Here is a 16,417-nt window from a genome sequence, read left to right as displayed (position 1 = left end):
TTTCCTCTTTTCAACAAACAGATTTTCATGCATAAGCTAATTCAAAAGCACAAAAGCTTATATTTAAATTCGTCTCAATGTCTACCTGAATAAAGATAGAGAGGAGGCAGGAAAGGTAATGTTACTCATGCATGAAGTGAAAAATGAATATAGACATTTGTCTCTCTTTGTCTCTGAAGAAAAACTATTGACAAGAGATTCCCCCATCTGCATATGCAGCTGTCACGTCAGATTAGCTCATCAGGTAATGGAAATTTGGCCTCTGATCCAGAAAAGGTCCCTTTGCGCGGAAGAATTGAGACTGTTTCAAAGAGATTGTATTATCTTAGACAGCAGGATCAAATTAATATGGGAATGACTGCTACTGGAGGAACTTTTTTTGTTAAATATTTCTTAATAGTTATTATGCAGAGCATCCACTTCTCATAAGTGATCTTATGTGACATTTGCTCAGCGCTTTTTGACCTTCTTCAGAAACTATGGAAAAACAAGGCAAAGTACAATATACCGGAGGGAGAAAAGTACAGACAGCAGAAGATATTACAAAAATAAATACTTCATAAAATGCCAGTTTTTATTCAAATATGGTTTGTAAGCAACGGTTGTCCAATGTTACTTTGCTAGTGGAGATCAAAAAAGAGAAAAGTAGGGCTTCAAATATCTTAATAATTTTTGTTTAGACATGTTCCAGATGGGATGCCATGCCATCCAACTTTCTCAATTTGGCAGGGATAAACAAATTAATACTATGCTGTACCATTTTTTCAAATCTTTTTTAAATATGTGAGTTTTTCTCTCCCCTTCCCTGTTTTCCCATTTGTCCTATGAATACTTCCATTGCTGGAAACTGGTTCAAAGTGCAAAAATAGGTTGCACACCATTAATGAAAAAACATATCCTTGCCCTTCCGAGTAGGCTCAGCCAAATGCAAGCTTGTGTGATGTTTCTCATTCATAGCTTTTGCCATCTTGGCCATACTGCAATGCTTTCTATTCACACATGTCCAGGTTTTCACCTGTGAAATGGTGGAAGGTGTTGGATATATAAAGAGACTCATGCACAGATCCGTCTTTTCTGTTGAAACGAATGCAAAAATTACACAAGCTATAGGGAAGCTGATGAAGAAACACAACCTACAAACTATCTACAGACCCACTAAAAATCCAACAAATGTTATGTTCAGCAAAGGACAATGGGTTAAACTCTCTACAGGAGTCTACAACATACCATGCAGCTGTGGACAAGTCTACATAGAGACCACCTATGTAGCGGCCAAACACAAACCAAGGAACATGAAAGGCACTGCAGACTAACTCAACCAGAGAAGTCAGCCATAGCAGAACGCTTGATGAACCAACCCGGACACAGCTTATTATTGGAGAACACAGAAATGCTGGACCACTCTAACAACCACCATGTCAGGCCACCAGTACTGTATTTTAAAAAAAACCTCTAAAATCCGGACAGTAAATAAAGAACAACACTCAGAAAATAGGGGAATTCCAGGTATGAAACAATCAGGGCCAGCTAACTCCTGCCAACAAAGGATTCTCCCAAGCAGGAAGCAGCCAGAGACTGAAATGCTATTCAATGCTAATCAAGGTGGCCAACTGCAATATTCACACTTGCCTCAAACAGACAAGAGTTCTTTCTCCTGCCCTAGACATTCCATAGATATGCAAACCCCACTTGCCTAGTTTTGAACAGACCTCACAACCTCTGAGGATGCCTGCCATAGATGTGGGTGAAACATCAGGAGGGAATGTTTCTGGAACATGGCCATATATCCCTAACCCAGTGGTTCTCAAACACTGATCTTACTGGAGTTTTGCTCTTAGTCTGCAATACTTATGAGTCCTGGCCAGGCTGGCTGTGGATTTCCAGGCCCTGAAATCCAAAATACCTATGTTATGTGACATACCATATATCAAAGATATGCAATATGCAAAAAGTATCTCTCATAAGTGAGGGTTTTTTGCATATTATATTGCCTTTTTTTCGTGTCAGAAGCAACTTGAGAACATACTCCAAGTCTTTTCTGGTGTGAGAGAATTGGCTATCTACAGAGACGTTGCCCAGGGGACGCCCGTATGTGTTATCCTGATGGGAAGCTTCGTTAATGTCCCCATAAGCTAGGGCTGATGGACGGGAGCTCACCTCTCTCACAGATTCGAACTGACAACCTTCAGGTCAGCAACCCAACCTTTGGGTCAGCAATCCAGCCGGCATAAGAGTTTAACCCTTTGCGTCACCGGGAGCTCCTATATTGCCTATCATTTGCAAAATTTGAAATAATTTTAATTATTCCTGTTGGCAAATTGAGCTTTTGTTATTTCCCCACAGTAAATGTATGAACAAGCTCAGACGTAATGTGTTCCTCTTTCCAAAGAAACTAACTGACGCTCCCTGTCCTTTCTTCTTATTTTGATTGTCAGTGTTGTATGACAAGATTTCAGCCCAAATGTACTTTTTCACTGAAACCTGGTTGTGACAAAATGTGCATCAGAACACACATTCGTACACACCAGGAGTGAAATCACTTCTAAAAATGCATCCCAGTCTTTATTTGGGTGCAAATGTTAATGCACTATGTGTACATTCAGAAATGTGTCTCAACATATATGCCTAGCCACACCAGTAGATTTATATGAGAAAATGTCATCCTGAAGCCCTTATCAAATAGGATTCATTCCCTTTACTCAACACTTTCTCCCTTAATGAAATTTCACACTCTTTGAAAAACGGCTGAGTCAATTTTCAAAAAGGGAGATACATTTGCAGGGGATTAAACTGATCATAAAATGGGCCTCTCCCCCACTTTGGCTTCGTGATCAAGGACAGTCAGTATAGTAAATTTCCGTTACTGATGAGTTTTTTGATCAAATGCAAACAGGAATTATGATTGCCATGAAGACTATCAGTATTTGTTGTATCTTGAAATTAAAATCTAATTACATGTACATGTAAATCTCATTTAAATCAATGGAATTTCTTTTCAAGTGGGCTTTTAATTCCTGCCTTAGAACTCAAAGTAAAGTGCTATTATGCGGTATTAGCAAAGCATATGCAGAGCTCTCTATTCTGTGCAGAAAACAAACAAACAAAAAAGTCTCCCAGGGAATCCTGATTTGACATCAACAATCCCTTAATTCTGGAGCGGGCAAAATTTATGTAAATTTGAGTGATTCTTTCCACATAACATGCTTATTTTGAAATGTTAAATAATTCATTCTAGTCTTGTGAATCATGAGCGACCCATTTAGATGGAAGTCTCGATATCACAATCTCTTAGGACAGTGGCTTCTGAGGTTTCAATAGACACCGCCTGCACAGTTTTCAGCATATTCTACAGCCACAAAAGCCACATTTCCTTTTTTTAAATAGGCAAAATTCTCAAGAACTTTCCTGTAGACACATATGAGGCGTATGCATAGTCTTAATGCATTTATCCTAAGGCAATCCCATAGTAACCTATGGTTGCGAGAGCTGGACCATAAGGAAGGCTGGGGAGAAGGGAGATAGACGCTTTTGAAGTCTGGTTCTGGAGGAAAATCCTGAGGGTGCCTTGGACCTTGGCAAGAAGATACAACCAGTCCATCCTCCAGGAAATAATGCCCATCTGCTCACTGGAGGGAAGGATATTAGAGGCAAAGTTGAAGTATTTTGGCCACATCATGAGAAGACAGGAAAGCTTGGAAAAGATCACGATACTGGGGAAAATGGAAGGAAAAAGGAAGAGAGGCCAACCAAGGGCGAGATGGATGGACGGTATCCTTGAAGTGACTGGCTTGACCTTGAAGGAACTGGGGGTGGTGACGGCCGACAGGGAGCTCTGGCGTGGACTGGTCCATGAGGTCACGAAGAGTCGGAAAAGATTATGCGACTGAGAGAGAGAGAATCCAGTTTATCCTAAGTAAATAAATCCCAGAGTAAGATGTGATTTCTCCCATCATGATCTAAATTGTGTGAAGTAGGATGACTAAAGACCTCATCAGATGGCTACTAGGCTCCATTTCCATGTGCTGTGGAAACACAGTCCCATGGGAGTCCCATAGAGGCCACCACATGAAGTAAGAGCACTTCTAGTGGGACTCCATGAGGCTCCGTTTCCACAGTGCAAGGAAACAGAGCCTAGCAGCCATCTTCAGGAGTGAAGTGTTACCCGACCCCAAGCAGCAGAAAGCTGAGAAAGTGAGAGAAAGGTGGGGAAAGGTACGGTAAGCACATGGGGTGACTGACTATCCCAGAAGACAAGGAAAGATGGGAGGGAATGGGGTAAGATGGTTCCCTCCACTTTCCCCAAATTTCCACCACTCTGTTTGATGAAGTCCATAGTCTAGTCTGCCATGAGTCATGAATGTGGTGTCAGGCAGCAGTCTGAAGTGGACAGCAATACATAAGGCAGCATCTACCATCACTATTGTGCAACCACTAAATTTCACCAAAAGGAAGCACAATTCTATCATTACCTGACATCCATAACCAGACCCCAGAGTGCTCATTTCCTCATTGGAAGGGATTGAGATGTCCACAAACAACATCTCTGCTCCCACCACTGCCTTAGGACACTGGCAAGCAGTATTTGAAGTGTAGAACCACTCAAGTTTAAAGCACAGTGTTTCACAGAAGTTTACAACATCTATGTTTAAGATGTATATAATATTTGGTGAACAAAAAGACATTCTCTGTAGAAAAGATCTCATTCTCTGGGCAAGGAATTGGCAACCACAGACATAGTTGCCCATGATGATCTCTACTAGTCCAGAACAGGAAAAGTGTACACAAAACATCTGTATCGTTTGTTGTCGAAGGCTTTGATGGCCGGAATCACTAGGTTGCTGTGAGTTTTCCGGGCTGTATGGCCATGTTCCAGAAGCATTATCTCCTCTATTGTTTCTATGGCAGTTTACACCTTAAACCAATTTAGAGGGACCTGTTCTCTAGACACTTCTTTAAACTGAATCCAATTGATTCAATGGACTCATGAAAAACATGGACTCATATTTGGCTGAATCGTATCCAAACTCTGTAGAAAGCATAGCATTTGCACAAGTCTTGCAGCAGTGTTCTATTAGTAGCATTTTTACAATAAAAGGCCGAATTAATGAATAATAAATTAGATTTTTTTAAACTGAATTGATATTAGGAACCTCTTTAAGTCACTCTTTTTCTATAACATCAAGACACAATTCATAAGGACCTTCTGAGAATAACAACTTGTGGATTTAATTACAGATAAAAAGGCAAAACTGGCTTCTGTTAAAAATATGAGAAATCATGACCTAAAAAAATAAAATAGAGCAGAGCTTGAGAAAATGACAGAGTCTTCTCTCACAAGACAATCAATTCATTTGTCATTCTCCCTTTCTTGAAAAGGTGGCTCTCAGGGTGGGATTGGAAATGAATTTGCCAAATTTATTCATGGACAGTATACATATTTTTATGTTATATGAAACCATTTTATAACCATTAATGCAGAAGCAGTTATATATGGGTTTAGATCTAGAATACACCTTATAAGGCGCTTCTGTTTAGATCAAGGCCCGTTTTTCTGAATTCCCCACTTCTAAGGATGCTCCTATGCACTGCAACAGTGGTATTTTGGAGTCTCTCCTCGATTGTTGCATAAATGTACAGTTACATAAACGTCAATATGCAGTTTTACACATTGTAATTTTTCAGGTTATCATTACTTTAGGAAAATTCGTTAATTGGGAGTACAGAGATCTACTTTATATCAGGTCCACCTTTCAGTACTTTACAGCTGTAATGAGGCAGGTGTGGACAGAATGCAAAGAAGAAGAAATAATGGCACAAGCCACCTTTAATGAGTGTTAGAACGTCATGCACACTCTTCCTCCCATTAATCTCTCTTTACAATGCAGAAAGGAACATGCATGCTAACGTCACCCACACAATGATCCCCACCAACCTTAGGGAAGCCATTATTCACATTATTACGCCATTATGATGGTGATAGTGAGGTGTGTGCATTTATTTTTCTACTGGATACAAGGGAACTGGCATCTGGGGGTATGTTGACACATTTTTCACAGTAAGGCAGAGACAAAAACTGGAAAGTCAGAAAGACCGAAGCATTGTTCACTATAAAAGACGTTTCTGTGAAAAAAAAATATTTTCATAAGTAACACTTCATGCATTTTAATAAGAAACTGTACTGCGAAGCTTGCAAGAAAGCAAACCAATTGAAAATTCAATATTTCTCCATACGAAAAATAGTTTCATAAATGAAATATCAGTGACTAGGCATTCGACCAGTATTGTGTAAGTCATACTACTATACTGATTTGAAAAGTTGAATCTAATGTGGCAAGACTACTCTGCAAATTGTGAAAAGAATTTTCATTTTTGGACATTCCTTTAAACATGTTACAATCACCGTATCCAGAGATTCTTTATCTATGGAGTGAACCATCCATGCCTTGAAAATATCTCCCCCTTCCCTAAAATTCCCAAAAGCAAAAGTTGACAACACATTGATACCATAGATTAAACACGAGAATTTTGTTGTATTACTTTAATTTTGAAACACAGAGGGAAAAGTCCCTGCCTGTCAACATTTCACAAAAGTGACATGGCTGGTGTCCTACTTTGGCAAAAGATATAAGATTAACAGGCCAGCAAAACTACATGCTTCCTTTTTTCAAGATTTTCTATTATCTATTGAGATTTCATGTCTTATAAAAATCCACATAATGAAAAATGTAACAAGACTTCATCTATTTCTATTTCAAATTTTCTACTTATCATGGACAGCATTCTATAGCTATTAAACCTGAATAATTATGGTGTAGTGACATGTTTAGTTGTTAGTAAAGCTATCAATGAAAGTCTTTAAAAGGATTGCATTTTACATATTATGAAGGATAGCTATTGAAAAGAACCCTTAAAAAGGTATGAAAAGTGTTCTTGAGTTAGTTCTTTTCTTGTTTGGTTGATGGAAGCGGAAGAATTGCTGACATGAGATCTCTTTATATGCTAAACAACAGAGCAATAACGTATGCTTTTTGTATGAAACAGTCATAAATACAAATAAGCAGTACAAACAGAAAAAAACCTAGTTTGAAATATTCCATGTATAGACCAAACATATTTAATTAATCAATCATTCTCAAATAACAGGATGTGCCACTACTACTTTGAAGCAGCCATGTAAACTATAAAAATAGCTCCATACTAGTAACTTTTCTCAACATGAAGTCTTAATGAAAAATAGTTTTCATAACTTCTAATTACAGAAATATTACTACCTGAGCTTGCTCCAGCTGAGCAAATTAGCATAGATCTTATAGGATGACAGTTTTGACCTTCTTGCCAACAAACTCTTGTCAAAAGTAATTATGCAGTTGTTTAGGAAGGAGTAATGGGGGTTGCTTCTACCCAACTTTGCTGCTATTGATCTAAAATAAGTAGAAAGCTTTGTCAAGAGGCATCTTCTTGAATCTAGCATTCAAAAATGTGATGCTAGACTATTATAGTTTTTAATAGGGTATTAAGTATCAGTTGCATGATCGCTTGTCAGTCAAACCTGCCATCATTAAAGTAGACAGATAGGAAGATCCACTTGATGGGATTTTCAGTTGCATGGCTGTTGTGGTCATGTTTCTGTACTATTGAATCGGGTGAAGAAATGGGCTTGACGTAATATTTGTAATTATACTTTACAATTTTGTATATCCCTAGCCTCAAATCTTTATTTTGCATATTTTTACCTGGTACAGTCTGGTCTAGTCTCATAATTAGTCATTTTTCACATCCTTAAACTGATGCCTGGAGATAGGAAATGACTTTAATAACACACTGCAAAGTGGACACTTATAGTTCTGTTCCAATAGAATCAGTTTTATATGGCTGAATTCCAATAACATCAGATAGTTTGTATTTATCTAAGCTGGAGTTTAAAATAATGAGGGTTCACAGGCATTCCATGTCCTGCTGTTCACTGCAAGGTAGTGTCTGGATATATACTATACTAGCTGTGCCCGGCCACGCGTTGCTGTGGCGAAGTATGGTGGTATGGGAAATAAAGTATTGAGGAATTGGTGGTAGTTTAGGTAAAGGGTCCCCTGGGCTGAGTGGGTTGCTAGGAGACCAAGTGAGCTGAGCTTAGCCTTCTAACTGGCAGCAATTGGATAAAAACAGTTATTCCTCTCCCTCTAATTAGGACTTTATTTTTCTTTTCTTTTTGTTGTATCAACCTAGAGGCATGGATGAGGGGTTGTGCTGTCAATTTTCAAGGTTGTGGGGTGTTTACTTTTGTTGTTTTGTCCGCTGCCGTGATGCCATCACTCTTTTACATATATAGATTTAGGGTTTCTAGGCACATTAAAAGGTCACGTTCGTTAATCGTGGCAAATTGTCACTAATATCCTTTGCTGCCTTCATAAGTATGATTGCTTTGATGTAAATGAGGTAGTAGATCCACTCTTTTTGCTAGACTGTTTTATGTTTTTAAAGATCTCCATTCCACAGAAGTCTATAGATCAGGCATGGGCAAACTTCAGCCCTCCAGATGTTTTGGACTTTAACTCCCACAATTCCTAACAGCCGGTTCCTAATTCCTACTGACATTTTTTAATAACAGCAAGATGTCTGAGAATATATTATCCGGTTTTAATTTCAATAGTCATGTTAAGTTTGATATTTAACAGCTACAACAAAAAATGTATGCTGCACATTTGGATTATATGGATTGGTATCATACATAGTATAGGCAAATAGGCAATCCAGCATATTATGTCCTCAAAGTCCAGCCAAAACAAAAGGTCTTCTCCTGCCTGCAGAAATATAGCAAGGAAAGTGCCATTCCAGCCTTTCCAAGAAACAAGTTCCAATGGCTCTCTCTTATATTAACACCACATGTCCCTGTGAAGGTGATGCAAGAAAGTTTAGTGCCTCCTCAGAAGACCTCAAAATGCATGGAAAAATTTGAACTTGGATCTGAACCACATAAGGCCTCATAGGTTGTAATAGATAACCTATACAAATAATGTAGGACTTTGTACATCATGAACTGCACTTCGAATCATGTCTGGAAATAGTCTGGCAAGCAGTGGAACTGAAACAACTAGGGAATCCTATGCTTCCTGGAGCTAGCTTTAATTAACAATCTAGTTGCAGCTAAAATTTCTGAACTCTCTTCAAAGGCAGTACCACACAGAGGCATGTTATGGTAATCCAGTCCAAACTGGATATAACTGAGCTATGTTTCACCATGGCCAGATCCACATGCCTTGAAAATGCACTACTGGCCACTCTTGACACCTGAACCTCCAGAATCAGGGTTGAGTCCAAGGGTCCAAGTTGGGGACCATCTAGCCCAGATTGAATCCCTGTTCCCTGGTTTGCTTTTCAATGGACCAGGAGCATTTCTGTCTTGTTTAAATTAAGTTTCAGATTGTTTACTCTCATCCCGTCCTGTTGACTCCTATTTCCCATGAAAGAGCTCCTAGGGCCCTTCCACACAGCCATATAAGACAGAATATCAAGGCAGAATATCTGCTTTAAACTGGGTTATCTGAGTACACACTGCCATATATTCCAGTTCAAAACATATATTGTTGGATTTTCTGCCTTGATATTCTGGGTTATATGTCTGTGTGGAAGGGCCCCTAGTCACCATCTTCACCATTATTACTATAAAAAAGATTAAGATTCCCATTTCTTACTTGGGTCCATACTGTTGTGCCAACTGTTTCAGTAACAGCTTGACTGCAGAAAGTTCTTTAGCTAATGACAGCAAAGCTTAAAATCGGAAAATTGTGCTGCGATGCCACTTAAGGAATGAGGCCAAATTAGGCACCATCACACAAAGAATTAGCAGATGTTGCCTATGCATGCTTTAAAGTGATTTTCGGTCATTTATAGCTATATAATGTGCTTGTTAATCATCCAAAGATTTTTGGCTATATTTCTTCAAGGATGCATTTACAGGCAAACTTCCAAAAAATACTAGCAGGTGTAAACTGCCACAGTTTGACTGACCACAGGGCACTTCTGCACTCTAAAACCGTCATCCCTGTGATATTTTTGCGTTTTAACAACAGACAAAATCAAGCTAATAATCAAGTTTCTATTGGGCTGAAAGCAAATAACATCAATTTCAACAAACTGTTGAAAATTGTCTACATAATATATATTGTATACTTCTGAAAGGAAAAAAATAAGAACTACATTGAAAGTTATCTTACATTTTGTTCTTGATGGTAAACTGATTCAGATATACTGCTGTTTCATTTTACCAGGTATAAGAACGTTGCCCCTGGCCCTGTTTTCAAAAACCATATCTGATATTACAAGTACTATTCTTGCTTTGGGACCACTGCAGCCTACATATATCCCTACTTTTTTGCATAGCGTATAATCAAATTATCCATTGGTATACAAGAAGTTAGAGATATCATACCTCTCTAGTGTTCTGTCCTATATTCATGAGGTATATGTTCCAAGGCCCCTACATGGATACCTGAAACTGTGGATAATTGTGAACACTTTTTTTTTTTGGCTATACTTGGGCTGGACACATGCCATATAATAGCTCTGGAGAACCTAGAGAGGTCCACAAAAACTTCAGGGTGGGGGAAAATTTTTGGGAGTGTGGATAGGAGAAACCGTTTACCATATTTCTTCAATTGTAAGATGCCATAGATTGCAAGATGCACCCTAATTTCAGTACAACCACCACCAACAAAAATACATAAGATACACCTACAATTCATATTAAGAGATGTTTATCTAGGAAAAAGGTGAGTTTAGAATGGAAGAAATACAGTACATCGCATTTATAGCTAAGGAGGTAATAACTCTTTCTTTAATACCCCATAGGCAGCTGAGGTTATATGAAAAAATAAAATAAAGCATTCGGTGCATTTCAAGTCCATATAAAATTAATATTTTAAATAGAAAAAAGAGAAAACAAAAGGAAAACAAATGTCCTGGCTTTGTTTTTTATAAAACATCATCTTCATACACTATTCACCTTAATTACGGAATATGCCAAGACCATTTTAATAGGCTTATTGTTCCCTTGAAAACTCATTTGAAGAGCACATGCCCCAGGTGGCACAAGCTTCACTTTAATATAATTTGTAGAGAGACTATTTAAGGCTAGGATTCCCAAAAGTATCTGGTATATATGGACCAATTATATAAGTTATAATTACACTTACAATATGTCTTTGGTATCTGTAGAACTGTTTCCCTGATAGAAACTTTGTCTTATTGACAATAGCTACCAACCTATGACCCTAGGAGGATCGAAAGGAAATGAATGTCATATAATCACAGAATATGTACTAAGCTTTGTTTACTTTTACAGTTCCCCTTAAGTGTGTTGCATTTGCCATCTGCTGGGATACTTTGTGCTTTTCCTGCATGGCAGAGGGTTGGACTAGATAGCCTATGTGATCTTTTCCAACTATTATTCTGTGATTCTGTAATCCAGCGGTTCCCAAACTTTGGGCCTCCAGGTGTTTTGGACTTCAGCTCCCACACTTCCTAAGAGCTGGTAAGCTAGCTGGGATTTCTGGGAGTTGAAGTCCAAAATACTTGGAGGCCCAAAGGTTGGAAACCACTTCTATAATCAGTTCCTGGAAGGAAGAGCAGAAATGGAGAGGACTTCAATGGCCTGTGCTCTTATGGGGTTCAGTTTTAAGCCAGCAAACTTTTATCTTCCCTTCCTATCAAGCAATGGCTTTGGAGCTGCAGGGCAGGCATACAAATTAGTTTCATACCACATTGCACAATCCATACTACTTGCCACAGAGTTGCATTCCATTGAACTATATAGCATAATTCACAATGTGTGTAACTGGAATGACACCTCCACATTGTCCAAGAAGTGTCTCTCTTCAACTCCTTCATGCCACACACTGCTGCTATGTATCTTTATACAGTTACTTCCATTTCCATGCTGTACTACATTGACATTCCAATAATATGCCATTGCTAAACAGTGAGATTTTTACAGCACTGAAGCAGTCAGGTCAATTCTTTATCATTAATACCAGGTTTATATCAGAAGAACAAGATTCAGAGAGGAGAAGGAGTAACAAACTTCATCTGAGACAGCGAAACCCCAAGGGCTAGCCTTCCCTAAGCAAGTAGTATTCCAGACACAAGCTCTCATAGGGAAAACAATTTACAATCTAGACTAGACTGCAAAATGATTATAAGGAAATCAACAGTGTTTTGCCATGGCTCCTTTAGAGAAGGAATTGTTAATTGTCTATCTGCAGTGCTTGCGTACCATTTCAGGGTCATGGGAACTGGCAAATTAATTTGACAGCACAAACACATTTATAGCCTATTGCAAACTCCAGAAATAAAGACTTAATTGTAATAATACTTCTTTTGTGCTTCCCAAACTACACCGACTGGAAGTCACTAATGTCAAATATTCATTTAAAACCAGTTCTCTCTCCCCCCCTTTCAAACATAACATTGCGGACACTATGTAATCCAGACTTCATTCTCCATTTAATTCAATTCTTTTACAAACAAGGAAGTGTCAAGCCATTTTAATTGAGTGAGAGATGTTACACTTAAGTTTTCCATTTAGGCTACCTCTCCTTCCAGTGTCTATTTCATTAAGTGTCAATCTTCTGATGAAAAGAGACATTCCTTTTGTTTGGGACTGTCTTTCTAAATTCAATGGTGGGTGGAGAAAAGTTATTATTGGTCAATAAGGATTCTTACCTGCTGCTTTGGCAACATCAGCGGTGGTGACATTGAGGGCATTCGAGTGCACTTTGAAGGTCACAGCTGCCCCCAGAATGCTACCAAAAAAAAATTAAAGCAAGGCATTGGTCAGCAAGAAACACACCATACATGACATATACAAGGACAATCTCTTCTCTCCACTGTGTTTTCTTGGGTACAGTTACACATTTATAAATCATTTTAAATCTCACTTGCAGAATAAGATGCATATACGATTAATTACAAATGGAATAGAATGGAACTGGGCAAATTTGGTACAGTTAGTATTATTTGTAAAAGCCTGAGAACACAGGTGAACAAATATATTAGTTTTGATATCTCTCACTTATTTCTTCTTTAAAAATAAGGAGAACCCCGCCCCTAATGTCACTTCAGTGTCAGAATGCTGGCACAGAAGACATTTTAAACGAGTGATGAGAACATAACATGATCTACAGCTATTGACAGGTTTTCCCAACAATATCAGGGGGTGAGTTTATAATGTGGAGATAGCAGACCGGCAACGGAATGCAAACAGTGTCCTGCAATAGGAACCAATTCCAGTTTACCACTTCCATGCAATAACGTCTTAAGACACAAAGCAACAGATTCAGGGCCCTTCCACACAGCCATATAACCCAGAATATCAAGGCAGAAAATCCCACAATATCTGCTTTGAACTGGGTTATCTGAGTCCACAGTGCCATATATTCCAACAGAAAATGTGGGACTTTATTCAGTTGTGTAGAAGGGGCCACAGACCACAGGAAAGGAGATTCCACCTAGACATTAAGAAAAACTTCCTGACAATAAGAGTTGTTCAACATAATTATGCATAATTATATATTATGAATAAAATTTAGTCTCTTTTCTCGCCACTTCAATGTTTTGAATCCAATTGCCCACAATACTTTAATCTCCCAAATTTTCTCAATTTAATTTCTAATTTTCCTTTCTTTTAATGGAAAGGGAGCCTTCTCATTCTAATGCACCAAAATGTTTTATCAGTGAGGGAGAATGCAAATCAGAAGACATTATTCTCATCTAAATTCCTTCTGCCCTTTCCAAGTGCCTGCTAGTTTATTCCTTATCTTCTACTGAAGCTCTGGATGAAGAAGACACAGCTATCCAACAGTAGAAGCATATCATCTACATATAATGGAAAGCTTTTAGTAGAAAATTGAAAAAAGAAAATCAAAATACATTTAAAAGAAGATATTTTATGTTCATTGCTTTGTTTTACACAGATTGTGGAATTTCATAAACATAATTTTGGTGGCATCTTACCTACTCTATAGAGGAATAAAAGAAAAACAGATCTATAAACATATTCAATATATAATTTATTTGTACACGCACAACCATTATTGGCATACAGCAACAAAATCACAACACATGCATATTCAACAAGAAGAAGTCACAGATAAAAAGGAAAGCATAATCAAGAGTTACTAATCTGAAGAATAAAATTTTCAACAGCCTCACTAAAGAATGGATCAGAGTTGTTCAGAATATATGGAATTGTATAACACCTAGAATTCCTGTATTTTATCCGTATGTTATCATATGTAGGGCAAAGAAAGAATGGTGAAATGTTTCAACAAAAACCAAGTCACAAGAAAAACCCTTTTGGAACATTCCACGTTTTTATATTTACCATCCAAAAGAGCTGATGGCAACACAATATATCATGCAGTCACCGAAGCTTTATTTGTAATTCTTATTCTAATGTTATGCATAGTAAAAAGATGGAAAGGGATTGGATGGGATCAAAAGTTGTTTCCAGAAAATTGTTGCATTTCTAGAAGAGACGGTTTGGGGGGGGGGGGGGTAAATGTCATTCTAGCTTTTATTCAAAGTACATGAAAAGGGACAGCACTTGGATTCCAAACAAATGCAATTTACAGAGGTTGTGGTGCTTTGATTTAAAATATTTAGCCATATGCACGTTTCAGGAATCATATGTCTGTCATTCTGACCAGGGAGCTTGAGCAACCAAATATTTTAACTCTAATTTGTCATAAATTTTGCCAGTTGGTCCACATTGTATATCCATTGCAAATTTGCCTTTTCATTGAAGGTGTGGGGAAGTGATCCATTTTTTAAAAAGTGTTTCATATTTTTCTACTGAAAAACACTGCAAACACATTTTATATAAAAACAGCAGCCCTGGTGCTTTCTATGAATAAACATTTCAGTAAAAATATGTTAAATCTATGGAAAACTGAGCCTTCTATTATGCAGAAGAAGAAAATTATAGCATAAAAATGAAAATGCATTAAATGATTACAAAAAATATTTTAACTGGGAGAAATGTTGTCACTGCATTATTCGGCACAACACTTTGCATAGTCTTGGTAGCACTGACACATACATGTTAAATAGCAGTGTTATTTACATCTCGTCCTTCAGCCAAGGAGCTCTGAATAACAATTTAAACCTTACAACTATCCTTTCAATTCAGTTAAGTGGAGAGCTCAGTACAGATTCAGGATGTCTTTCCACAGTTGAAACAATCACTTACGATAATTCAAATACCAGTGGCTTTTAAATGATGTTTAAGAAAACATGAAAAAGGAAAGATGTAGGAAAAGTCTTCCCTTCATTAGATCTTTATGTTGGTGGTATTAGTCTGTGAGATACTGTTCTGCTACCCACACAACCATCCATCTGTGAAGCCTGGCTAAGATTAACCACAATTGTTTTGACACAGCTCTTAAATACTAATCCCACTGAAGGGCATACTAGTATTTATGACCTGATGCATTTCATTGGGAACAAACAGTTGTCACATATCATCCACGATCCGTCTCTTTAGTAAAGAATGTTGACTCCTCTGGGGCAGATTACATCACACACCAATCAAACAAATTGTGTGAATGAAAAACAAGCCATAAATATAAAACTAGGGAATTCAACTGGTCAAATAAATCAAATACCCAAGGAGCATTGATACACGTTTGTTATGACATGTAAAATGTCTTAATCATATTTGAGGATTAGATTGTATCATTAGATCTAATCATACATATTTTCAATACAACACATTTTCATACATTCATTTCAGTTTAACAAGATAAAGTACTCTATTAAGCAAAATAAATATTCCAAACCTACATAGATATGATTATATCCTTCACAAGTCAACTCACAACACGTGAAAACACAGAAAATGTGTACATCACATCAGATTAGAAACAAATGAAACATTTGAAATCTAATTTTGGTTTATCAGTTATTTTCAAGATATAATATTAATATGTATTTTAAAGTTCTAGAGGAATAATATTACACTATTTTCCTAAGTTTTTTTTAAAAACCACATGTAGGAAATTAGAAATATGAAGAATATTTGCATTTTTTAAAAAACTATTCCATCAAGAAAACTAAGGCAGTCAGTAGTGTTTCTGCATTTTAGGACTTCTTTGTGAAAATTTCATGAACACTTTTTAGTTAACACTTTTAATGCAAAAAGGTTTTTGTGCAAAACATCTTTTTGCAAAGAAAAACCTATAAAAGCTATAATAAAAGATACCAAAACATCTTGCACTGGCTGCCAGATTCTTTCTTCTTGAGGACAGGAAGAATGCTAATTCTTGTTTTTGAAAAAGCAGGCAAGCAAATGAAGAAATTAACCCATCAAAATACAACATTTCCTGGAAAAATGTTTATTTTATTATTATTTTCTATTATTTTA

General features: G+C 37.3%; 1 protein-coding gene across 4 annotated transcripts in view; it reads right to left on the bottom strand.

The window, feature by feature from the left end:
- The window catches only part of ptprn2 (protein tyrosine phosphatase receptor type N2), a 612,886-nt gene that overhangs the window by 369,318 nt on the left and 227,151 nt on the right, over positions 1–16,417 (bottom strand). For all 4 annotated transcript variants that reach the window (XM_062984600.1, XM_062984602.1, XM_062984601.1 and 1 more), the window contains one exon: positions 12,718–12,797. In XM_062984600.1, the coding sequence (XP_062840670.1) occupies positions 12,718–12,797 (80 nt within the window). The remainder of the gene's footprint in view (positions 1–12,717; positions 12,798–16,417) is intronic.

Source organism: Anolis carolinensis, chromosome 6 (assembly GCF_035594765.1).
Source record: "Anolis carolinensis isolate JA03-04 chromosome 6, rAnoCar3.1.pri, whole genome shotgun sequence".
Lineage (NCBI taxonomy): Eukaryota > Metazoa > Chordata > Lepidosauria > Squamata > Dactyloidae > Anolis > Anolis carolinensis.
Note: the sequence above shows the minus strand (reverse complement) of the source record. Positions and strands in the feature narration are given on the sequence as shown.